The 25,597-nt window shown below is 36.4% G+C and overlaps 1 protein-coding gene across 2 annotated transcripts in view; it reads right to left on the bottom strand.

The window, feature by feature from the left end:
* Positions 1-1,139: 1,139 nt before the first annotated feature.
* IL6ST (interleukin 6 cytokine family signal transducer) overlaps positions 1,140-25,597 on the bottom strand; it is a 31,477-nt gene continuing 7,019 nt past the window's right edge. The window contains exons 3-16 of one of the 2 annotated variants that reach the window (XM_083356545.1): positions 24,716-25,018; positions 21,484-21,616; positions 20,944-21,104; positions 20,402-20,553; positions 19,236-19,389; positions 17,137-17,219; positions 14,730-14,949; positions 13,111-13,287; positions 10,422-10,523; positions 9,704-9,850; positions 8,636-8,776; positions 8,025-8,121; positions 7,783-7,864; positions 1,140-7,060 (exon numbers count right to left, since the gene is read on the bottom strand). In XM_083356545.1, coding sequence (XP_083212671.1) covers positions 6,365-7,060; positions 7,783-7,864; positions 8,025-8,121; positions 8,636-8,776; positions 9,704-9,850; positions 10,422-10,523; positions 13,111-13,287; positions 14,730-14,949; positions 17,137-17,219; positions 19,236-19,389; positions 20,402-20,553; positions 20,944-21,104; positions 21,484-21,616; positions 24,716-25,018 — 2,648 coding nt within the window. In that variant the 3' untranslated portion in view covers positions 1,140-6,364. The remainder of the gene's footprint in view (positions 7,061-7,782; positions 7,865-8,024; positions 8,122-8,635; positions 8,777-9,703; positions 9,851-10,421; positions 10,524-13,110; positions 13,288-14,729; positions 14,950-17,136; positions 17,220-19,235; positions 19,390-20,401; positions 20,554-20,943; positions 21,105-21,483; positions 21,617-24,715; positions 25,019-25,597) is intronic. The other variant, XM_083356546.1, reaches the window with a different exon arrangement.

The raw sequence follows: 25,597 nt of genomic DNA, 5'->3' as shown, positions 1-25,597 counted from the left end.
AGTCATGCCGGCCCAATGACCACGGAGATGTCCTCGGACAAGCGCTGGCTCTTCAGCTTTGAAACAGAGATGAGCACCGGCCCCTAGAGTTGGAAACGACTAGCACGCATGTGCGGGGGAACCTTTACCTTTACCTAAGTTGTTTAGCAGGGCCCATTAGGAAACCAGGCAATTATATATTTTTCTCTTAGGTAGCATTTAAGCTTTTTAAAAGTTACAAAGTAAAATAATTTCCACACAATTAATATATTCATATATGAAATATTTTAGCCTGTTAAAGTGTGTGCAAACTGTTTTTATTTAGTGTTCCTAAGCTTGCTAAAAGATGCTATTGTGAAATATGTTAATGTAACATGAACTATATTCTAAAAATTTGAAAATTATCTATTTATGAAGAAGTCTGGATTTATTACGCTTGGGCTAAGATTAAACAGGTAGAATATAGTTCAGTTGAAGACTGCCATACTAATTTAAAAATTTGCATTGATCAAATGTTGCATAGTTTCCACTTTTTAATTCATTGTTTAAAAACATATTTTTCTTAAGTATATTACTTATATAAGTATATTATGTTCCTTCATTAATTTTCTTTTTCAGTTTTTTTTTCATGCTTAGAAGCAAAATTGAAACAAAACAAAACACTTTATCATTTTCCTTGGTAATCCCTAGATTATGGAATGTTCTCCTAGTTAGTTACAGTTGGATTATGCCTGGCGTTTTTCATTGTCCCAGGCCTTTTGGTAATGTGCTAAATATTGATTTTTTTTTTAAAAAAAAGTTTTTTCTTTGATGCCATTTTATTTTGCAAAACACTTTACCGTACTATGTTTAACCAATTGTTTAAACCGTAAACCTATTCCTTTTTAAATGGGAATATCAACATAATTTAAATAAAATAACATTTGTCATTAGGTATAACAGCATTCAGTGCATGCTTTTGGATATTATAGAAAGCTTTGTAAATTGTTTTTAGATGAAGATTTTCCACCTTCTAAAATAAAGTGTCTTGATACATCCATACAGCTTTAATCTCTCCCACTATTTCACAAGCAAGGTGAATTATACTAGTAGATATTTACATTAGCAAAAGTAATTCTTATATTAGTGTAAAAATATCTGAAAAGAAAGCAATAGAAAAATACATGACAAATTATTTTATTTTAAAAGCAATAAAAATTTATAATGAAAAAAGGCAACAATACTAACAACATAACAGCTCTTTTAATAATTTTGTAATTGTTTATAGATGGATTTCAAAGAAATACATAAATGGCAATTCAGGGAAAAGACTGAAAGCTACAAATTCAAATGCCAACAAGTATTTTCACATTTATACGGTAACAAACATGCATTCACATAATGAGGAAGGGGTATTAGGACAACTTTATAGAAAGGTCAAAGGACCTGATAACTGGTACGTTATACAAAATGAATTGGCTATAATGACCAGCAACAGCTAGAGAATCTGCAGATTTCTCAGATCAAATAATGAATAATAAATGTGTATACCAGGGGTCTACAAACCTGGCCCTTTTATGACTTGCGGACTTCAACTCCCAGAATTCCTCAGCCAGAGTGCCTGGCTGAGGAATTCTGGGAGTTGAAGTCCACAAGTCATAAAAGGGCCAAGTTTGTAGACCCCTGGAGTATACCTTCATTGCAACAGCAGCAGCAGGATTGCCTTATTCATACCTTTAAGGTGGATTTTGCTTTCTTTTTAATTTAACTTAGTTTCTTAGGCATCAGAAGAGAACTTATACCAGAGATCCCCAACCTTTTGGGCACCAGGGACCAGTTCCGTGGAGAGAGGTTTTTTTGTGGATTGGAGGGAGCGTGGTTTTGTGTGCTGCCTGTAGATGAGGCTTTGTTTGTGCGGCCTGGTTGCTGGCATGCTGTGGCCCAGTACTGGTCCAGGGACCGGGTGTTAAGGACCCCTGACTTATACAATAAAGAATTATAACTAAGGTCACTTAGAACTGTTCTCTTCCATTCATGGGCAGAGATACAATCAGCATTATGTGTCCACTGAAATTGTTAAAAAGGTGAAGCAGCTATGTCTGGCAATGGAAATGTGAACTCTTCCTAGTTACCAGCTAGTACCAGCACGTAAACAACATGTGCCAAATGCAAGTTCTCACTTCTTGCAAAAGGAGTACAAAGAGGATTTTGGCTACTGTAAATGTTCAGATAAAGATAACACAGTTAAAACATGACTACTTTCAGTAAATTGCACTATTAATAGATTTAACTCTAAACTGCAAATCAAATACAATACTTTTTAAAATGTGTAATTTCCTATTTCCTTAGTCTAAATCTAGGACTGAATGTTCTTCAACAATATTTGATAAATATAAGTGCTGTTTGTAAGCTTCTACAAAGTATATCCTGAGTTCTGCCCTAGTCCTTTCACATCAAGCCAATCCCTCATTTTTTGAACAAAGCAGATTTCCTTTCTGCCTTTGGCTTGTGTGTGTGTATTTTTAAGAGTTGGTGTTTTTTTTTTGGTCTTATGCTTTTCAGTTAAGAGCTGGGTATAAAAGGCATCTTCTTTTACAGTTCCATTATCTATAAGATGGAATCTGTTACATGGAAGGACCAAGAAGTAAATCATAAAGATTAATCAATCTAATCTTTTAGTTTACAATACCAGTTGGTTGGCTATGTCTCTAGTGGATAGAAATAATGGAATAGGAAGCAGGTCTGAGGAAGGTATGTTGATCAAGACATGTATCTACTGAAATAGTTTGCAAGTCTATAGTCTAAATCAGTGCTACTTTGTCATACAAAGGAAAATGAGCATTTCCTGATTCCTTTCACCTTAACAATTCCCTTGACTTTAGCAACATACAATTCAATTATAATTTACAATTATTAAATCATTAATATTTCTTTACAACTGGTAATTGGACAAAAGGAATAGAAAATTATCAAGCTGCTCAATAAAGGCCCAATGGAGGGACACCAATTTTAATGAGGTATAGTGATATTGGGATGATTTCATGACTAGATCCAGTCATCATCATCGGGTTGTCCACAGGGTGTAGTCAAAAAAGTTAAAATGGTGGCCACCATCTTGTCTTTCTTGACCACATCTTGTGTACAGTCTAAGATTTTTTCCATTCTTAATGGATATTTCTGTAAGTAAGCAGCTTATTTATTTATGCAGCCTTTACATCTATTAATAACTTCTTTGATATATACTAACATTTAAGTTAAATTATTGGTTTCACCTGAGGTAAAAGTCAGGACAAAAAAGCAGAAGACCCTTAAAAAGTCATTGTCACTTTTCTTGGATTTTCTTCCTTTCCTACTAATCTGCCTTCACATTTAAGACATCAAGAGCAGCATCCCTCTTGATATGCAAGGAAGCTGTAATTATAAATTTCAACAGATTAAACAAATACTTCCCTAATATCAATTACCTTCAGATGCAATAAAAATAAACCTGGAATCCTTGCTACTTAATTGTATTTAAAAAACCCAAGGTACAGAATTACTTTGAACTATTTCAGTTAAAAAATGCTATATGTTATTCTGTACCTAATTTATTCAAGTACAGGCTATTAGTTTTAAAACAACCCAACATTCAATTTATCTGAGGGATTTTATTCAGCGGAATTTAACACCAAGTTGACTTGAGTGGATGTTCAGAATAATGGTAAAATCAAGGGCTACATACCATGAGAATATAAATTGCAACAAAAATAATTGTGTTCCAATTCCAACACTGGAGTTAATATTTAACTTAAAAATAATTGGCATGATGGGTGGATTAATTTGTTTCATAGTAATGAAAAAATCGAGGCTTAAAATGTAACTAATAAATCAAATTTGTAAAAATATATTTATGCTGAAATATGTCCCCTGTGACAGTCCATCAATGTTTTTCAAGCTTGGCTACCTTAAGTTGACTAGGCTTCAACCACAGAATTCCCCAGCCAGCTTTCCATTCATCGGAAAGCTGCCAAGTTTGAAAAAAATACTGCTCCAGCAGGAGTCAGAGGACTGATGGGTTTTCCCCCTTGGAGATCAAGAAAGACTCCAATCTTGAAGGGCTGTCTCTGCTTTAAGGCTCATATTAAAAGCCTCTTTGGGGAAACTTGGGTTGAGGGTATTTTTTTTAAAAAAAAATAATTAAGCCAGTTTGACAGCTTTAAACAAACCAACCAGCCCTTTTTCCATCTCTTTGCTAGCAGGATTTTTTAAGACAGTTACAATGTTCTACCTATTTTTACAGATTAAAATAGTAATTGTGAACTTGAGAAAATGCTCTATTATACTGTATACTGTAAGTGGGGATTAACTATGCAAAGGTTTTCCACCTAAAATCTATGAGGTTAATACAGGTGGTCAAAAGGTTGGAGAAATTATAAGGAAGTAGTACTGTAATACAATTCTGAGCACCATTCTTATATATTTGAAGTTACATTATTGTGATGTAATCTGTTTTTTGAATAACACCATATCATATAACATTCTCCCAATTTAGATAATGGTGCTTTTGTATAATGTTAATGGGCACGCTTTGTGCATTCCACGATTAGAATATAGGAATTATAAAATTAATTGGTGGCTTCTATTTACTACATTTAATTGGAAACATGTTCAAAATGGTTTGCTTACATGGTGGATTGAGATAAACAGATTAAAAAACATTGAAAAGGGTTTTCACCTGCAGCAGTGACATTTAATTTGTTGTAAAGAGATACAAAATAATAGACTGACTACCCCACAAGATAGGAAGTCATGTTTCTCCATTATGCTTGGAAAAGATTTGAGGACAATTTGGCAAGTTGTGGATTATGTTTAAAATTCATTCTGTTTTCACCAATGAACAATTTCTGTTCATTTTCTAGGATTCATTGTAGGATAGTTTCAGTGAATAGGCATTGAACTGTTCAACTTTCAAAAAATGATTTGAGTTCCAGAGAAAGAGAAAACAAACTGCGAACAGCCAAATCGTAATAAATCTGTGGTTAACTAGGCTTGCATTGACTTCATTTCCAAACATGAAAATATTACAATGACATATGCAGAAAAAGAGTAAAATAAGGCCATTTAAGATTATTTGAAACTTTGAAAATGATTAAATATATCTGTGGTTATATTTTGAGCTTGTGGTGTATAACTTATCAGCTTCTCTACTATATAAATGTCAGCTACTAATAATAATTCCCCCCTTCCCCGGAAGAAAAAGAGGAACATGAGAATGACCAGGGTGATGATCTCTAAAGTTTCAATATATACATACTGAAATTGTTAAAAAAACAATCAAATAATCTTTAATTCTTATACAATTTTAGTGTTCCTGGACTGCATCCAAAAGGTATTCAGGCAATTAATGCATTGTGGAAATTTGTTTTCAATAAACTTGTATGAACCAAAAGAATTGATATTTCCAAGAAATAACATGTCTGCATAGGTTGGAGAAAACAGGCTCAGCAAGGTGTCTTCAATAACCCAGCTGTCTGGTTTCCAGCCTTCATAATTATGCACAGGAAGGAATACCAGAACCTGGCATTTTAGCAGTTAGCAAAAGAAGAGTATACATTCCTCTTTAGTAACAATTGCGTCTCATTATGATATGGTAATAAAAATAAGGATATACAGAGATTTAACTTTGTAGGATTGAGTTCCAAATGTAGTATTTACAGTTTTGCAGATATGGCTCAAAGTGCAAGATACAAAAGGGATGAAATACTGGCAGTCAAAAGTCAACATGAAATATTACCAGTCAACTTTTTGACATAATCATGATTCAATTAGCTGACAACTCACTCAATTAATGCAGTCCTTGATCGACAAGAGTAACACGCTACGGTCAGAAAAAGAGCCCAAGCAAACAAAACATTTCTAGTTAGTTAATTATTGGGGCTATAGCTAAACCCATGTAATGTTTATATTCTGCCTGAAGCAATTATATTTGGCCAGATAGGGAGTAAACCATTTGTTTCTGGGTAACTCTCACTATAATTAAAACACTGTTTTTGAAAAGTTGGTGTTAGGCAATCACAAATGGAGCATTCATAATGTACGTTTTAACTTCTTATGGTCTTAACTGTAGGGAAATATTTGCAATTATTAACTCCTGGCCTATATGTCTTTATGCAAATGAATGTAACTTTATATTCTACATTAAAAACAAAGTGGAATGCCCAGGACAAAACTGAAATGTAATAAATGTTTCTCTGAAATTGAATATATGTAGTGCTTGAAGGAAAAAAATCAGTAGAAGTCTAGAAATTTTCCTTTAAAAGTCTATTCAAATTCAGGTTGTCCAAATTATCTTCCATAGATGAGCCTAATTTTCCACCTGAAGCATAATTTTTAAAAAACAGAGCAATGGCATAACAGTATTTTCTTTTCATTGGGGCATATAACCACCTTGCCGTACAGTCTGCGGAAGGTAGCTTTTGGGCATCTCTTCATTGGTTACCATATCTGTGTTATTTTCAAGCTGCCCAGCCTGTTCCATTAGGTTAGGAGAAAATGCACCTATTAAGTCCTTCCCTTGTTCATCTGTTTCTGGGCCAGATCCACCCATTTGTGATTCTGGAAGCCTGGTAGTATCTTCCTCACTTACTGGAGAAATCTGTTTCACTTTTTCAAAATCTGTGGCCGTGTCATCCCAGCTGCTATTTTGCTTGAAGTAGCGATGCTTGGGCACTGAGTGGTCATTTCCAAGCATCAGTTGATCCTCTGGCCTCTCTTCTGAATCTAAGAGAGGTTGGGTAGATTCAGATCTGGCAAAGGCTTGCACTGAAGGAATTTGATCCCGGTAGCCACTGGGTATTACAGTTGAGTACTGCACAGTGCTGGAAGTGTTCTGAGCAGCTTCCCCTTCATCGCTATCCGAAACACTTTGTCGAGGAGAAGACATGCAGGATGAACCTCCTATGCCACTGCTGTGACCTTCTGAGGCACTCTTCTCTTTTCTAAGCAAGTCGAAAGGCTTCAGATCTTGATCTGAGAGGGATTTCTTGTCCTCAGCTTCGATTTCCACAACACTGACGTCAGTAAAACTGCCCTCTGGATATATTTCCTCTTTTGAATTAAAATGCTTTTTAAAAAAAGACAAAAATGTCATTGTAATTATCTGTCATGCAATTTGATTTTAAATCAAAACTACATTCATTTGATGTTATTATCTTTAGTCTGCCCTCACCATTCCTTTCTTTCTGTCAGAAAGTCAAGCTTCTTCAGTAGTAAATTAACATAATGCCTCTTTGGCCTTTCAGATTGGTCTCTATCTTAACTTAAATGTGCATTACTAAAATACACGATCTGAGAATGAAACGCTTCACAATACAAGTTATACCAGAAGTTCTGCTGAATTTACATTATTCTCTGTACATGCCTGACAGTTCTGCATAATATATAAGATTTGTCCTTTTGATTTTTTAAAAAATTAGATTATATACTGAAGCTTCTAATGTATTAGGATTGCTTTTTTAAAAATATATACCATATAAGAAAATATTTACATTTTTGCATTTAGTTGAAGATTTGGCCTGGATTCCAATCAAGTTCTTCACTGAGTGTAACAGCCTCTATTCTCCACGTAAACTTTGATTCAACATTAGGTTGACAGAGTGGAGGAGATATTTTGCTCTTTTTCAATTTCCCCAACCCGCCCCAACTATGTAGCTCTCCATAAATCAATCCCAGGGTTTAGGAGAGGATGCCACATCTGGAACCAATAGTGAAAATTGCCTCTCCCATTCCTTTTTTATATTTTTGTTAATTAGTTTATAATCTAATTTTGTTTGTTTTTCCTTTTACCTTAGCTGGTGTCTGTGGTGACCACTGAGCAATCACACTCTTTGAAGGATCAGGCACATTAGGCCAGAAGTGTTTCTTAATCCTGCAGAAAAATAATAAAAACTCAAGTAAAAAAAATAACAAGTGATATTCAGAATTACACACACACACACACACACACACGTATGTGTACATTAGTAATAATGCAGCCTTTGTGCTGAATATATGGTGCTGTACAAGATAGTACCACTAAGGATACTTACATATCTCGTTTGCTGAAGCAAACTAATACACCTAATAAAGTAAGTAGCAGAAATGCTATGCAGATAGGAACAACTATTGCTTCTATTTCTCCATCCTCTGAAAAAGAAAACGTAAAAGGTAATCACCACATTTCCTTCAAATGTTTATTAGTTTACCTAAAACAATTAAAACACCCTCTAAAATAACAAATGAATCATACCTATCCTTTTGGATCATACCTATCCTTAACCATAATGTTTAAATTAAAGAGCCTTGGTGGAGCAGTGGGCTAATGCCTCCTTAAGTAACACCAGCTGCCTGCAATCAGTGCAGGTTCGCATCCCACCAGGCTCAAGGTTGACTCAGCCTTCCATCCTTCCGAGGTAGGTAAAATGAGGACCCAGATTGTTGGGGGCAATAAGCTGACTTTGTAATAATGCCAATTGGGGTGTGTGTGAAAGCCCTAATTTGCAGGCATATACATAGAATGAAGGCTACTGCTAAGCTTGTAAGCCGCCCTGAGTCTTCGGAGAAGGGCGGGATATAAATGGAATTAAAATAAAATAAAATAAAAAATTTCATCCCAAGCTGATTTATTTTAAAAATTGGAATATTTATATACAAAACTTACCAAATCTATTTGTAGAAAATGTAAACTGGGGACCAGCTGTTCCTCCACTTTCTGTATATGCTGTCATGTGCACCACATACAAAGTATTACTTAATAAAGATGATAGCAAGTACTCTGTTTTTGAAGGGTCCACAGTCACAACTAGAAATTTAAAAAACGGATTGACAATAGTTTACATTAAATCTATCCAAACTAGTTTTCTCTAACCTTAATCCAAATAAGAACATTTAGATCTGATCTCAGTATAGTTCATCCTTCATTTCTAATTTTATTAATTCTGTCAAAATATGAGCTGCCTGTAGTTACGCATTGAGATGGTCAGCTCAATATTAATATTACTGCATATCATAACATGCACATACTGTATTGGATGAAATACGATGGCAACTCAGTACCTGTCGGTAATTTGTTCCGGAAGATGTGACGAATACTAAAACTGATGAGTACCAAATGATGTTCCATACAGTGGAAACCATAACAGAGAAGGCTCCACCCAAAAAATAAACTGCTTAGCTGAAGGGATCTAGAACATGACCCTCCTCCCAGATCTGATTGGATTAGATGTAATTGGAGAGAGGCCGTCCCTCAGATAATCTGTCCCATGGCATGAAAGGCTTTATAGATCATCACTAGCATTTTGTATTACAAAATGTATTACATCCAGAATAAAACTGGCAAGCAAGACAGCCCACAGAATGGAGGTATGTGAGCTGATGGAGAGGCTGCTCATACAGCCACATTTTGCACCAGCTAAAGCTTCTAAATACTATTCAAGGCCAGTCCCATGTAGAGTGCATTCATATAGTAATCTATATGAAAGGTTAACAATGCATGAATAATGTGGCAGGAATACCACAACATAGTACACAGGTCTTTGTGTACAAGAAGCAACTGACAAGTAAGGTTCATCCACAAAAATTGAGATGAATAGTAGGTGGAAGCTATTAGTTTTCTATATCCCTTTGTTGCCATGTAGTGATTTTTTTGGAATTTTTGCAGCCTGGATCTGGTAAAGCCAAAAGTAAAGTTTGAAACCTTGGGCTAGGATATCGTTCAAATAACAATTACCTCTTTCAGCTCCATTCACTGTTCTATAAGAAATGGTGTAGTTTTTGATAAACCCATTTTGTTCCTCCACTGAGAGATGTTCCCATTCTAAAACAGCTTCAAACTTTCCAAGTTTCTTTGTTCGAACAGTAGGTCCAGTAGCAGGAACTATGAATCAAGAGTATTTTTAAAAGTTTTTTTCCCCTCTAAAGACCAACTTCTCTCATAAACATGCTCTATTATATACGTTACATAAGTGCAGAATGAAAGGAAATGAGAAATTACCCGCTTCTGGGATTTGTCTGCAGATGAAGTAGATGAAGTAGAGCAAAATGCTGAAAGGCTATTAAAGGGACAGCTTACTAGAACTATACTAACTTTTATGTAGCAGCAGCACTAGTTGCCACTATACTATCAAGCAGTTCAAGTTTTTTTTTTGGAAACTTATAAATGCCTGTTTGCATTCACCAAAAGCATTAGTCTTGCTCAATCTTAGTTGGCACATCAATAGTTCATTCTAGGCTTTTTTAAAAATACATGTTATTGCATCCCATTTCTTTCTCTTTCTTTCCTTACTGTCATATTTTATGATTGAAGCTAAGTTCCTATAGCTTTACTGTTTTGTACTCCACTTTGGTATAAATTAATAATGAAAGTTAGGCAAGGTTCATAAATATGATAAACCAATTACTGTATTGTGGCATCCTCAAGAAAGCACTTGCAGTGGTAGTAAACCTACCATCTTGTTGAAGATAGGCCTGTGTTGATTCTCCTTCTCCTTGACCACCAATATATAATGGATACACTGTTATTATGTAACACTTGTATGGCTTTACAGTTCCTAAAAAAAGAATTGTACAGGTTGTATTTACATAAATTAAAAATGATAATTTTGTGTTAAGAAACAAAAGATACCCTCTCACACACAAGTATTTCCTCATTGAGAGAAATTTAACTTAATTGTTTAGTAACTATTTTCAGACACATTTGAAAACAACCAGAGATACTACTAGGTACAGCAGCAAAAAGTTGCTTGTGCATTAGAAATGCTTGTAAACTTTCTCCTTTTTTTTGCAGTTGTTTAATATTGCTTGCAAGCTGCTTTAAGGCAAGTTATAAATAATTGTAATAAATGTACATAAAGCTTGAAGACAATTTGCATTTCTCCAAAATTAGCTCTGGTGGTACAGGTAGTTCTTGAGCTATGACTATAATGGAGCCTGCCCTTTATTGATCCTAAGTCACAATGGGTAGGTGACGTGACCAACCTGATTTAACAACTTTTTTTGCAGTGTTGTTAAGCACTGCAGTTGTTAAGTGAATCTGCAATAGTTAATAATGGTTCACTATGAACGCAGTTTTGCTGAAAACCAGACATAATTACTGAAGTTTTTTTGCAAAATTGTCATAAAATGACATGTGGCCATGGGACATTGCAAATGGGCATAAATGAGGCCATGTTGTTAAGCATCTAAAGTACAGTCACATGATTGTAGGGTAGTGGTGTGGCTCTCCAATCCAAAACCTCTGTCTGTCCCAACTTCTAATGGTTGTTAAACAATTGGTTGTAAGTTGAGGACGACCTGCATGTGTCCCATTACAATCCATCTACTAGACCAGGGGTAGGCAACCTTGGTTCTTTTATGACCACGAGTCATAAAAGAGCCAAGGTTGACTACCCCTGTACTAGACAAATATATTACATTTTCACGCAATGCTATTTTTCTGATGAAGAAGCATGAGGGAAAGCAAAAGGCAAGAGATTATTCTTTGGGAAATCACTGTTGGATTTCGATGAAATAGTGATCATAGAAATAAACCATTTAATACATAAATGATTTTCTTTTTGTTGGGGAAACCAAAATTAAAATATGATCAGAACAGCAGGATTACTCTAACACATATTTAAAAATAAAAAGATGCTTGACTAAAGTAGTAATGTTTTTACTTGTAAGATCAACTTATAAACTTTTCAATCTTTAAGCAACCTCTGCTCCGAGTTGCTAGAAGAAAGAAGCTGCAGTTGATGGCATTCTGCTGATGCAGAAGTACAATTCTAGTTCTGTCATACATATTCTAAGACTCACTGCTAATATTAAAAACAAAATTGTGAGAATGAACTATGTCAAAAATACACAACCACATTATCTTAGTTTGTCAAATATTTTGAATGTAGAGAATGTTCAAACATTTGGGATTTCCCCTACTTCGCCATTTTTATTTGTAGTGGGCTAATAGTCCTTTGCATAAAACAAACTCCAACAATAAAAATTAATCGGAAATGTGGATATCAAAGATTTATCACTTGGCAGTATCAGAGAAAGATGTGCGAATGTGTTAAAAAAACACTTCCATGTGAGTCTCTCCTTTACCAGCTTTTTTACTTTGCAGCTAAAATAAAAGGAATGACATCTTTACAACATTTATTCTGGCCTGCTTTATGTATAACAAGCTTTAAATAACAGCCTGCTACCCCAAAAAAATCTTATTTATTTCTAAAATTCTAAATCAGTTTCCAAATCTACTCCACAAGAAGTTTCAAAATTCTAGGACACAACACATTTTATCAGTCTGCCCCCAATGTTGTTTTCTAGGCTTTCTCTGAGCACATTGCTGAGGTGGCATCTGTAGTAAAGAATCAAAACAAAATTTATTCAAGGTTCAATGACCCGCAAACTGATGGGGCATACAGTGGGAGTTTGAACAGCAAAGGAACATATTTCTTATGTCATAATTAAGTCACAATTCTATCAGGCAACAGAATAGTGATTTTAGTTGTTTTGTTAAAACGATGTCATTCAGGAATTATTGTATTGAGGAAAAATGTATTTGTAACATAAAAATTCCTACTCCCACACAGCTAAGTGATGCAATTTTATTTATTTATTTAGTACATGTTTATGCTGCTCATCTCCCCTACGAGATGACTATGGGCAGCTTATAGGTTATGAAAAAAGGGAAAACAAAACTAATTTCCAACTGTACAACAATATATTGGCTTGCAAACTATCTCCAGGTTAGAGGTCTTAGCTTATATGGAAAAGCAGTATATTGGCTTGAAAATGCCGAAATGCTATAAAATTCACCTTTACTGCTGAATACTGCTTCTCCCACAAGTATGACTAAGGCCAGTAACATAGGAAACCTGCAGATTTAGATTTAATTTCTTTTTTTATAACTTTGGCCTTAATTTCTTTCATTTGCTATTTCTTATAAATTTATAAGATATATTATAATTTATATTATTTATAAATGCATATTATTTCTTATTTCTTTTCTGCACTTTGCATGCTTTTTACGTTAAAAGATATAGTGTGGTGGGCATAGCACATAAAAACTAAGAGTTGATTTTATTTTAAAAGGAAATAAGTGCATCTAAAGAATTCTTCTCTCCATTGTATAAATGACAGATTATTCTTTAGGGTTACCTTTTAAAAATGTTCTCTGTTTTGAGCCAGGTTCCTGCTGCCATTCAGTAGGGCAACTTAAATTGCTACATGTTTCTTGCCATTCAATTATATATTTACTAACTGACTCTTTGGGAGCTGACCAATTTACCCAGAGTTTTCCATCTTCAGGAAATGCAACAATATTCTTCACAGAAGCTGAAATTAGGAAAAAACAACAACCCTTAATTCTGCAAGAGATATAAAGTGAAAATTCTAGCATTCTAAAAAGTTTCTAATTTTAACATCAAAATTCAATTGAAGACCCTTATTTGAAATATAACACAGTTGGCCATATGAACAATCCAATCCCAACATATTTCTGACGAAGCCAGAGAGGATGTCTACAGTCACAGATAAGAAAACATTAGAACTAGAACAAGATTTCAAGGATTTTTTAACACTGAGAACAAGAGAGAGAATTCAGATATTAAAGCACTTTTACTATTCTCATCTGACAGGCTATGTTCAATAGCTTAAAACTTTTTAAAATTCTCGTATCTGACATCCCTATAGCAGCAAATGTATTTTAGGAAAGGAAAATAATTTTTAATTTGTATTTTTAATTTGTATACCTATTGAAATTTTATTTATTAAATTTCCATGCCATCCATCTCACTGATAGAGCAATGTTGGGTGGCTTATAATATAATAAAAAGTAAAATCTACCAAAACCAATTAAAATTAGAAAAACTGAATATAAAAAAGCTAAAAATCAAGATGATGTGAGGTCTGAGGCATAGAGATTTTTTCTAGCTGGTCAGCCACCCGCAACGTAGCAGGCCTGTCAGGACCCAGGGCTAAGCAGCAGAGCTACGTTTTGAGGCTCTTCCGGAACGCCAGGAGTGCGAGGGTGAACCTTAGCTCTGAGGAGAGAATATTGAATAGTGTGGGGGCCATGGCAGAAAAGGTCTTCTCATGGACCCTGCCAACTGACATTCTTTGGCCAACAGAATCCAAAGGCGGCCTTTTTCACTGGAACAAGTGTGGTGGGCTAGTCAATTGAAGTGAGACAGTTCTTCAGATATTTTAGAACCACATCAATTATATCATAAGGCAGTTGTTCAACTGAAACTTTAAGATCTAATTGGAATTCTTGTATATATAAGAAGCATTATATTTAAGATACCTAAATGGAATATTTTATCTATTCACTAACATAACTAATCAAAATAATTGCTACAACTATATTGTTGCAACAAAGATGAATTTTTTCCTTAAATTTACCTTTGAAGAAAACTGAAGACAAGTTTTTTTTTAAATAAGTCATTTCAAACAGAAGAAAAATCTTTAAAATAACAAATTAGTCTGAATAATTTAAAGTTACTAAGTTCCTCCTCTTATTTTCCCCACAGTAACAGCCCTGTGATGAGAGCTGTGCTTAGAGTGAGTGACTAGCCCAAGGCCACCTAGCTGAATTTCATAGATAAGGCAGGACTTGAACTCATAGTCTCTTGCTTTCTAGCCTGGTTCCTAAAACAGTAAACCAAACTGGCTTCAATAAAACTGGACTGCCCCCATAAGAAAAACAAAAGTGGTCTATTAACGTTAATATTTAGAATTTTTCTCCCTCACTAAATTAGGTATGTGAAAATTTTTACCTTTTGAATTAGTTGCTGGAATAAGCAAAACTGATGTAGGAGATTTACCAGCTTTGTTAAATGCTGTAACGCTCACATCGTATGTTCCATTTTGTACATTTAAAATCAGTTGCGTGGCATTCAGAGTGTAATATTTAGTTGGAAAAGAAAGTGGCGGTCTTCCTGAAATAGATACTTCATATTTCAAAATTATTCCATTTGCTTCGGAAGGACTCAACTCCTGTTAAAAAGTAAATTTGTTTATAGAGATATATGAAGAAAATAAAATGCTTTGTACACATCCAGATGTTCATCCAACTAATCCAGCATTTCTGTTCCAAACTAGCAGTGGGTTATAGTAAGTTAAGAAAGCCAATTCTCAATCTTTTTACCCAAGATCCTTTTACAAGTGGCTTTGTCAGGAAAAAATAAGGGACCTTACTGTATGAAAAAATAATTTACAGGAAATGCTCACAAAGGCTTGTGGACTGAATCTAGTATTTCTATCTACTTTTTTATCCTGGGAAAAATCTAAATGGTAAAAAAGAAAGAATATCACCTAAGAAATCACAAATACTTTGTTTACTAGAACGGAACTCAAAGCATCAAATGGAAGGTACTACAGACTGAATGGGTAACAGGATATCAACCTTCAAGGTGGTCCAGACAAGAGGCTCACCCTGAAGTATTAACTCTACATTACTATAAGTTTACATTAACAATATCTTGCAAGTCTGTTTTTCTTTACAGCATGGAGGATCCCTTCTGAGACATCTGTCATGCCCTCGTTACTTCTGTGAGCTAAGTTGCCTCTTAACCAATCTGTCCTTAGCTGTGGCTCTTTCCCATCTTGCAAAGTTATTCCCACCTACCATTACACAGGCTTTCTTCCCCAAAGGTCATTTTCTGTTATTCATGTTCTGTTTATTTCAGACATTGGTAGAAATAATGTTCATCAATATTTGGACACTGATCAAGATGATCAGAAGACAGAATTACAATTACGTGTTCCAAATATATAGGAATGACTTGTGAATGCTTACAAAGAAATCAAATTAATAGCTGTGTTATACATTCAATTTTGATGTCATTCTTAATGTCTTAGAAAAGTTAATAGGCAGCGGTAGGGCAATCTGTGTCTACCTGAAACAGAGTATAATCTAATTATGCTTCATTAACTCTGCTGCTTTTAACTATATTTTATTAAATGTTATAGGCCAGAGGTCCCCAACCTTAAGAGCACAAGGGACCAGTTTTGTGGAGAGAGGTTTTTCCGCAGACCGGAGGGGGCATGGTTTTGTGTGCTGCCTGCATCCTGCGGATGGGGCTTTCCTTGTTTGTGCGAACCGGTTGCTGGCATCCCATGGCCCGATACTGGTCCACGGACCAGGGGTTGGGGACCTGTTATAGGCTAAAACCTGATTTTCTTACCAGCTTCAATAGACATCGACATCAATCATGCTCTTATGCTTTTTTTCAAGAAATTCCATTTAAAGCAGAATATGATCCAAACTCTTACAAGATTTATCAAGCAATCTTTTAAGACTTCTACAACCCAGTGAAATATATGTATATATGCTTATAACTGAGGATTTATGTATGCAACTTGACCCTTTAGAATACATAGCACCAAAGGCTAGAAAACCTTTAATATATTTTATATATTAAAAAGTTTTAGAAAACTTTTCATATATTTTCATATTCTCCAAAGAGAGGTGTATATGGTCTTGGAAAGCCTTTAGGGCAGGGGTTCCCAACCCCCAGGCCATGGACTGGTACTGGGCCATAGCTCTTTGGGAACGGGACTGCCAAAGCAGCAGGTGAACACATGAAGCTTCATTTTAAATGTGTGGGATTTAGATTGCACGTGTGAAGCTGTCGAAACCGCCGAAGCCGCTACAGCCAGTCCAAAGGCTGGGGACCCCTGCTTCAGAGAGTTCTTAAAAGTTCCCCACCCCTTCCCAAGTTCACTGAATTGTAATTTTTATACTTAACTGAAAAAATGATTAAACATATGGGAAGTAATTAAATTAGATCATAAATAGATCTTGTCATGACCTTAGCTACTTTTTGGAATAGTTTCATGTTACTTAAAAGCCAAGTATAGTCCTCAGAACAATGCAAATCCCTTACACCAGTGTTTTTCAGCCAGGCCAACTGTCTGCTAGGAAATTCTAGTAGTTGAAATCTATATATCTTAAAGTTGCCAAACTTGAGAAACACTATTTTACACTATGTTTTTGTTTTTACTATTTACATCTATCCCAAAGGATACTTCATGAAGACGCTGCCCTAAGCAATGGCAATGCTATACATTATAAAACTACACATTTAATTGCAATATATAAACGTATTAGACCATGAAAGATACCTATTGTTGCCGAGAACATCAAAAGCCAGACATTCATGATATATAACTTTTTCCTACCTTCCAAAGAAGGCCTAATGTCCAATTTCCTGTTGAGTTAGATGTTTTAATGTTACGCCAAAGAACTGGTCCTTTAGATGGTCCTAACAGAGGATAAAATCAGAAACCTTCACTATTCATTTTATGTAATGCATATTTATCAAAATTAAAAAATCTGTCTTAAGTCAATTTGACATATGCACCATTGTAATAATGCTTAGTATTAATGCCAGATATACATTATATATATTAATCTTCTGTTGGTATTAAATATTCTATGGCAGCACTTAAAATATTAAAAATGAAGTATTAGACTTTCACAGTACTGTATATTTATTTATTTATTTATTTATTACATTTTTATACCGCCCTTATCCCAAAGGACTCAGGGCGGTGTACAGGGCAATAAATACAAAAACAGGATACAAAAGTTAAAAGCGAATTAAATAAGTGCCCAAGGTTAAAACAATAATTAAGATGTATTAAAACCCCAACCCTAACCCATCAGACCAGGTCAGACTGCTCAAATAGATACGTTTTTAGATCGTGCCGGAAGGAGCGAAGGTCGGGGGCCGTCCGGAGCTCAACCGGCAAGCGGTTCCATAGGTCTGGCGCGCCCACAGAGAACGCTCTCCCCCTGGGGGCCACCAATCGACATTCTTTGATTGGAGGCACCCTGAGGAGGCCCTCTCTGTGGGAGCGCACTGGACGGAGGGAAGTTGACGCCGGCCGCAGGTGTTGCCGTAGGTAATCTGGACCCATGCCATGTAGGGCTTTGTAAGTCATTACTAACACCTTGAATCTCACCCGGAGGACAACCGGCAGCCAATGCAGCTCGTGGACCAAAGGTGTAACATGGGAGTATCGGGAAACTCCCAGCACAACTCGCGCGGCTGCATTCTGCACCAGTTGGAGCCTCCGAGTGGACTTCAAGGGCAGCCCCATGTAGAGAGCATTACAGTAGTCTAGATGAGAAGTCACGAGCGCATGAGTGACTGTATGTAAGGCATCCCGGTCTAGATAGGGTCGCAACTGGCGCATCAGGTGAACCTGGGCAAAGGCCCCCCCTAGTCACAGCTCCAATATGCTCCTCTAAGGAGAGCTGTGAATCTAGAAGGACCCCCAAGTTGCGCGCCCTATCTACGGGGGGTAATAGCTCACCCCCCATGGCCAGAGATGGGATAATCAGAATTTCCTGGGATGCCGGCACGAACAGCCACTCAGTCTTGTCAGGGTTGAGTCGAAGCCTGTTCCTCCCCATCCAGACCTGGACCGCCTCCAGGCAGCGGGACATCACGTCGAGGGCATCACTGGGGTGGTTCGGGGTCGAAATAAAAAGCTGGGTATCATCAGCATATTGATGATACCCAACTCCGAAACCACGAATGATCTCGCCCAGCGGCTTCATATAGATGTTGAACAGGAGAGGCGAGAGAACCGATCCCTGAGGAACTCTACATATGAGAGGTCTCAAGGTCGATCTCTGCCCCCCTGCCAACACCGACTGCGAGCGTCCCAGAAGGTAGGAGGAGAACCACTGGAGAACTGTGCCTCCCACTCCTAACCTATCACACAACCCTCACCCCAAAGTCCTTTTCTCTGCATAATTTGTGGATTATTAATATCAGTTTTCAAACTAAAGGAAAAAAATGCTGAATAATTTACATAAGATGGAACATCTCATCCTCTATAATTTTTATCCATATCATCAGGGGGGGGGGGGAAATTCTCCTATAACATTGTAAGATTTTGTGTGATCTGCCCTGCATTTTTTACATGATGATCTTAAAAGTCATTTTAATCCTTTACTCAGGCACAGCCATTTTGAGCCCTAATTGAATTTGAAACACACAATCCTCAAAAGAACATTATTGTTTTTATATAACCAATGTTGATTGCTGAAGCAAAAATAATTACTAATTTCAGAGACTATATTAATAATTTTTAGTATCAGATCTCCCATGCTTGACAGTAATGATCATCCAAATTCAGGATCTTTGCTTATGGAGTTATAGATCTCTTTTTATGCTCTTTTCAACTTATAGGATAACTTGTGTAGACATGTGACAATTTCATGTTTTGACATCTTTGCCCCAGGTAAACAATTAAATACTGCTTACTGTCTTCAGCAGTGAATCCAATTACTGCATTCCAATCACTCCAGTACTTTGACAAATGAACTGCACAACACAGTCTAATCTGATATGCTGTATTTGGACTGAGTTCCTGGAGAGTAAATGAAGTTCTCAGGAAAGCTGTATCTTCAGGAGGAATCTGAAAATAAAGCTGAATTTTGTAAGTCTTATGATATTCACTATGATACTCATTCACTATGATTTGAAAACTGCTAAGTTGTATGTTCCTTTTTAAAGTCTTAAAAGGGCATTTACAGCCATTTACAACATCCCAGTTTCACTGTACTTTGGTGGGTTTTTTGCCAGAAACGAGCATTTACAGTTTCTGACGAAAAAAAGTTCATTGGGGACAATGGTTTCACTTAACGCCTGCCACAAAAAAGCAATAAAATTGGGCAGTCACATAATGGCCTACTTACTGAATGCCACAACTTAAGACCATAATTCCAGGCTCATTTGCAGTCATAAGTTGAGGACTATCTGTACAGTCATGTGAAAAGGTAAATACATTGCATGTAAACTTCTTTTTAAAACATATATCAATATTGGATATCAATATTTTATCTTCATCCAAACAGTAAACAAAGATAAAAGATGATATAATCAAACAAAAATAGTATTTACTACAATCATTTATTCAACAAAAAATTAAGACATATATCCATTTCCTTGGTTGTAAAATCTGATAGAAGTAATCTGCACTAGGCATTTCTTATAACTGCCTACCAGCCTCTGACATTAACCAGATATTTTTCCCCAGACTTCCATGCAGCTTTGTTTTGAGATGTACAATATTTATAGGGTTTCTTCTACGCAGTCTGATTCTATGACCTTTTTTGCATCAGTCATTAAGTGAAACAATTGTTCACTAAGGGCTGGTTTTGCCAAAAACTGGAAGTAAATGCCAAGTTATCAACAAAAATATTGCAAAATGTGGTCATATGACCATAGGACACCGCAAACAGCCATAAATGTGGGTTGATGAATGCTCCAAATGTGGTCAAGTGACTGGGGGGGAAAGGGTGGTCATCATAACCTCGTAATCATGTCACAAGTACCCCAGGAGGTCCATCATAGCTTTGAACAGTTGTTGAGGGCTACCTGTTCAATAAAACAGAGATTGCCATAATAAAAAATTGCTATAGGATTACCTCATTCCAATCATTCATGTTCAAGATCTTATATTGAATTTTATATTTTATCTTTTGTTGAGGTTCATTAAATCTGTTTTCCCATGACACCTTTAAGATTCTAGGAAATTCTCCTGAATTGACGGAAAGCTTGTGTGGAGACAGTGGTTTCACTAGGAACAAAGGGAGAAAAATTGTTTCATAGTTGAATATATAGATTTCAATAATTTCGATCCCAATGTTCTGCATTTAGAACTATATACTTCTTGACATTTAAGATTTGGACCATGCACGAATGTGCTCATAGTCCCTGCTGGCAATTCATTTAACCAAATGTTTTTTGTTTTTTTTTAGATTAAATGAAGCTGCCTGAGCCCAGGAAAAACATTCAGGTACTCCAAGGAGCTGCTGACAAATTTTATGTACAAGAGGCCCAGATGCTCTGAGTCATATTCTTCTTCAAATCCAGACTATTTGTGAGAGGAGAAAAGAGATTTCAAATGTAAAGTGAAAGAATTAATGAGAATCTTCTAACATTAGTTAATGGAAAGGAGCATAATTACCATAATTTATCGGATCCAATTCAATGTGGTCAGATTCAGCTGTTCCAAGCTCATTTTTGGCTTCTACCCACATTTCCAAGGTGACAAAAAAGACGACAGTAGAAATGGTACAATAATTATTACTATCTTGAGGTATACAATCAGGAAGCATTGTAGATGGCCTACATAAAGAAAAGAAACACGTTTGAGACATTAAATGTATTAATATCTTGACATGATAATAATGTATCTACAAGGACACATTCACATAATCTGAGGCATAATTAATCACAAGCAAATATCACATAATTAAATGAAATTTACTCTTAAGAAGTCAGCTTAAAACTGAATTAAGTTCTCCTTTGCTCAAATTGGAACATTTCTTGGAACCAACTGTTAGAATTGCTTACAGTTCACAGGGTAACTGATCCCACAATTTCTGGCTGCATAAAACACTTCAGGTTTGCCACATGAAACCATTAATTTGAGAAGGTTAGGAGTTCCTTTAAAGTTAATTGAACACATAAAAGAAATTAGTAGCTCATTTTAAAATATATTTACCACCTATGCTTTAAAGTATAATTAGTGCTCAATAATGTATCTCTTCCAGGTTCCCAGGAACATCTTTGAATAAAGGATGTTACTTGTGTCTGAATCACAATGCAGCTCAAGTTTGTAGGCTTCTCGGGAGGAACTGCAGAAAAAAAAGAAAAGAAAAAAAAACATACCAGAAAGTAGTCCAAAATTTGTGACAACAAAAGGATACATGCAAATAAATTTTCCATCCCTTTTCCTTCATTTACCCTTATGAAGCTTCTGTGAAGTGCTTAAAGTCACTTCTATAAACAGAATGGGCTGGAATATTATGGATAATCTGCAATTCCCAAGTCCCATTCCTTTCTCCTGCATCAAAGATCACAGCTAGGATCTTGATCCAATCGAAAAAAGGAAATACAAACAGGGAGCCTGGAAAGAACTTTGCTTGAGGGATCTTTCCAGATTCCCTTCTTTGTATTTTCTTGCTTAAGCATCTTTTCATTAACATTAAGCCCAGCACATCTAATACCATAACTGAATTAGAATAAGGGCAGCAAATATATGGAAATTGTCCATGTGTTTAGAATATTAAGTTGCATACCCAAACTCTGAACGTGATTTTTCATTAACAACTAGAAAGAAAAAAATAACATGCCCACCTAACCAAATGCTTTTGTACTTTACTAATATTTCAATCTTTTTCAGAAACTTACTTGAAAATTCCACTTTAAAAAAACAAACATACTTTCTCAGAAAATACACTCAAATTGTGTAAATGGTACTCAAAATATGGGAAAATTATTTAGCCTTTCTCATTTGTTGTTGTTGTTGTTAGTTGCGAAGTCGTGTCCGACCCATCGCGACCCTATGGACAATGTTCCTCCAGGCCTTCCTGTCCTCTACCATCTTCTGGAGTCCATCTAAGCTCACGCCTACTGCTTCAGTGACTCCATCCAGCCACCTCATTCTCTGTCGTCCCCTTCTTCTATTGCCCTCAATCTTTCCCAGCATTAGGCTCTTCTCCAGTGAGTCCTTCCTTCTCATTAGGTGGCCAAAGTATTTGAGTTTTAGCTTCAGGATCTGGCCTTCTAAAGAGCAGTCAGGGTTGATCTCCTCTAGGACTGACCGGTTTGATCGCCTTGCAGTCCAAGGAACTCGCAGGAGTCTTCTCCAGCACCATAGTTCAAAGGCTTCAATTCTTTGGCGCTCAGCCTTTCTTATGGTCCAGCTTTCACTGCCATACATTGCAACTGGGAAGACCATAGCCTTGACTATACGGATTTTTGTTGACAGGGTGATGTCTCTGCTTTTTAGTGTGCTGTCTAGATTTGCCATGGCTTTCCTCCCAAGGAGCAAGCGTCTTTTAATTTCTTGGCTACAGTCCCCATCTGCAGTGATCTTGGAGCCAAGGAAAATAAAATCTGTCACTACCTCCATTTCTTCCCCATCTATTTGCCAGGAATTGAGAGGGCCAGATGCCATGATCTTGGTTTTCTTAATGTTTAGTTTCAACCCAAGTTTTGCACTCTCCTTCTTCACCCGCAACACCAGGCTCTTTAGTTCTTCTTCACTTTCTGCCATTAGAGTGGTATCATCTGCATATCTTAGGTTGTTGATGTTTCTTCCGGCAATCTTAATTCCAACTTTTGATTCATCTAGCCCTGCCTTTCTCATGATGTGCTCTGCATATAAGTTAAATAGGCAAGGCGACAGTATACAGCCTTGCCGGACTCCTTTCCCAATTTTGAACCAATCAGTGGTTCCGTGTCCAGTTCTCACTGTTGCTTCTTGGCCCGCATATAGATTTCTCAAGAGACAAATAAGATGGTCTGGTATGCCCATCTCTTTAAGGACTTGCCACAGTTTGTTATGATCCACACAATCAAAGGCTTTAGCATAGTCAATGAAGCAGAAGTAGATGTTTTTCTGGAACTCCCTAGCTTTCTCCATGATCCAGCGTATGTTAGCAATTTGATCTCTAGTTCCTCTGCCTCTTCGAAATCCTGCCTGTACTTCTGGTAGTTCTCGATCCACATACTGCTGGAGTCTAGCTTGTAGAATTTTAAGCATAACTTTACTAGCATGAGAAATGAGTGCAATGGTGCGATAGTTTGAACATTCTTTGGCACTGCCTTTCTTTGGAATTGGAATGTAAACTGATCTTTTCCAATCCTGTGGCCACTGTTGAGTTTTCCAAATTTGCTGGCAAATTGAGTGTAGCACTTTTACTGCATCGTCTTTTAAGATTTTGAATAGCTCAGCTGGAATACTGTCACCTCCACTAGCTTTGTTGTTGCTCAGCTTTTCTAAGGCCCACTTCACTTCACATTCTAGGATGTCTGGCTCGAGGTCAGTGACCACCTCATTGTGATTATCAGGGACGTTAAGCTCATTCTTGTATAATTCTTCTGTGTAATTTTGCCACCTCTTCTTAATCTCTTCTGCCTCTGTTAGGTCCCTGCCATTTTGGTCCTTTATCATGCCCATTTTTGCATGAAACGTTCCTTTCATCTCTCCAAATTTTCTTGAAAAGATCTCTGGTCCTCCCTATTCTATTGTTTTCTTCTATTTCTTTGCATTGTTCATTTAAGAAGGCATTCTTATCTCTTCTAGCTATTCTTTGGAATTCTGCATTCAATTGGGCATATCTTTCTTTTTCTCCCTTGCCTTTCGCTTCCCTCCTTTCCTCAGCTATTTGCAAAGCTTCCTCAGACAGCCATTTTGCTTTCTTGCATTTCTTTTTCTTTGGGATGGTTTTGGTTGCTACCTGTTGTACAATGTTGCGAACCTCTGTCCATAGTTCTTCAGGCACTCTGTCTATCAGATCTAATTCCTTAAATCTATTTGTCACCTCTACTGTATATTCAACAGGAATATGATTTAATTCATACCTGACTGGCCTAGCGCTTTTCCCTACTTTCTTTAATTTAAGCCTAAACTTTGCAACAAGAAGCTCATGGTCTGAGCCACAGTCAGCTCCTGGTCTTGTTTTTACTGACTGTATAGAGCTTCTCCATCTTTGGCTGCAGAGCATATAGTCAATCTGATTTCTGTGTTGACCGTCTGGTGATGTCCTTTCTCATTACATTTGCCAAAATATTTGTTATGCTGATTTGTCCCCTTTTGTATTCAAGTATAGCTAAAATTTAAGAACGTGCAATGGGAAGATCTTAAAAAGATAAGTAATTTAATATATCCTAGCAGTATAATTTTATCCAAGTTCCCATCCATAGAAAAATTAAAGGACATGACTTACAGCCCAGTTGAATTTGAATTCCATAGATGTTCTGTACTATACCCCCAGGTACTAAAATGTTGCAAGTCAGAGGAGAAACCAATGTAGAAGTATCATTGAATGTCACACTAGAAGCAGTTTGATTTATTATCCTATATTGTTCTTTAGGGACAACTGTCGTTTTCGTTTTCCAGACAATTTGGTCAGCATAATAAGAACAACTATCATGGAGAATGCAAAATGCTGTAAAATTGGAACCAGTGGACAATACTACTGGTGACTCTGGGACGATATAGCCACACATGTTCAGAAATCCATCTGAAACTGAGAGAAATGATTAGATTTATTTTTCCATTGGAGAACATAGTTATTGCTTTAACATAAACAATTAAGATAGAAAACAGCAATAGCTTTCTCAAAAGTGCACTAGAAAAGCTAACTTCTCTCTTGGGGGACAAGTGTAATGTCTTACATAAATTACTAGTTGTTTTCAAAACATAAAACAGAAATTTTACATGGACTTGAGGAGAAACAGAACATCCTGGAATTTAATAGAACATTCCCCTCACAAATTGGTGAGTTTTAGACTTTCATTCATTTATTTTAGACTTAAACTCTAGAGGAGCTTGATAATTGCTATCTGTATTAATGTCTATTTTAACTTTAGCACTATGCTAGGAATTAATAAGGGACGCGGTGGCTCAGTGGGTTAGGACGCTGAGCTTGTCGATCAGAAGATCGGCAGTTTGGCGGGTCGAATCCCTAGTGCCGCGTAACAGAGTGAGAGCCTGTTACTCGTCCCAGCTTCTGCCAACCTAGCAGTTTGAAAGCATGTAAAAATGCAAGTAGAAAAATAGGGACCACTATGGTGGGAAGGTAACAGCGTTCCGTGCGCCTTTGGCG

Source organism: Vipera ursinii (genome assembly GCF_947247035.1).
Source record: "Vipera ursinii genome assembly, chromosome: 2".
Classification (NCBI taxonomy): Eukaryota; Metazoa; Chordata; class Lepidosauria; order Squamata; family Viperidae; genus Vipera; species Vipera ursinii.
The sequence above is the reverse complement of the archived record's forward strand: the minus strand, read 5'-3'. Positions and strand labels throughout refer to the sequence as shown.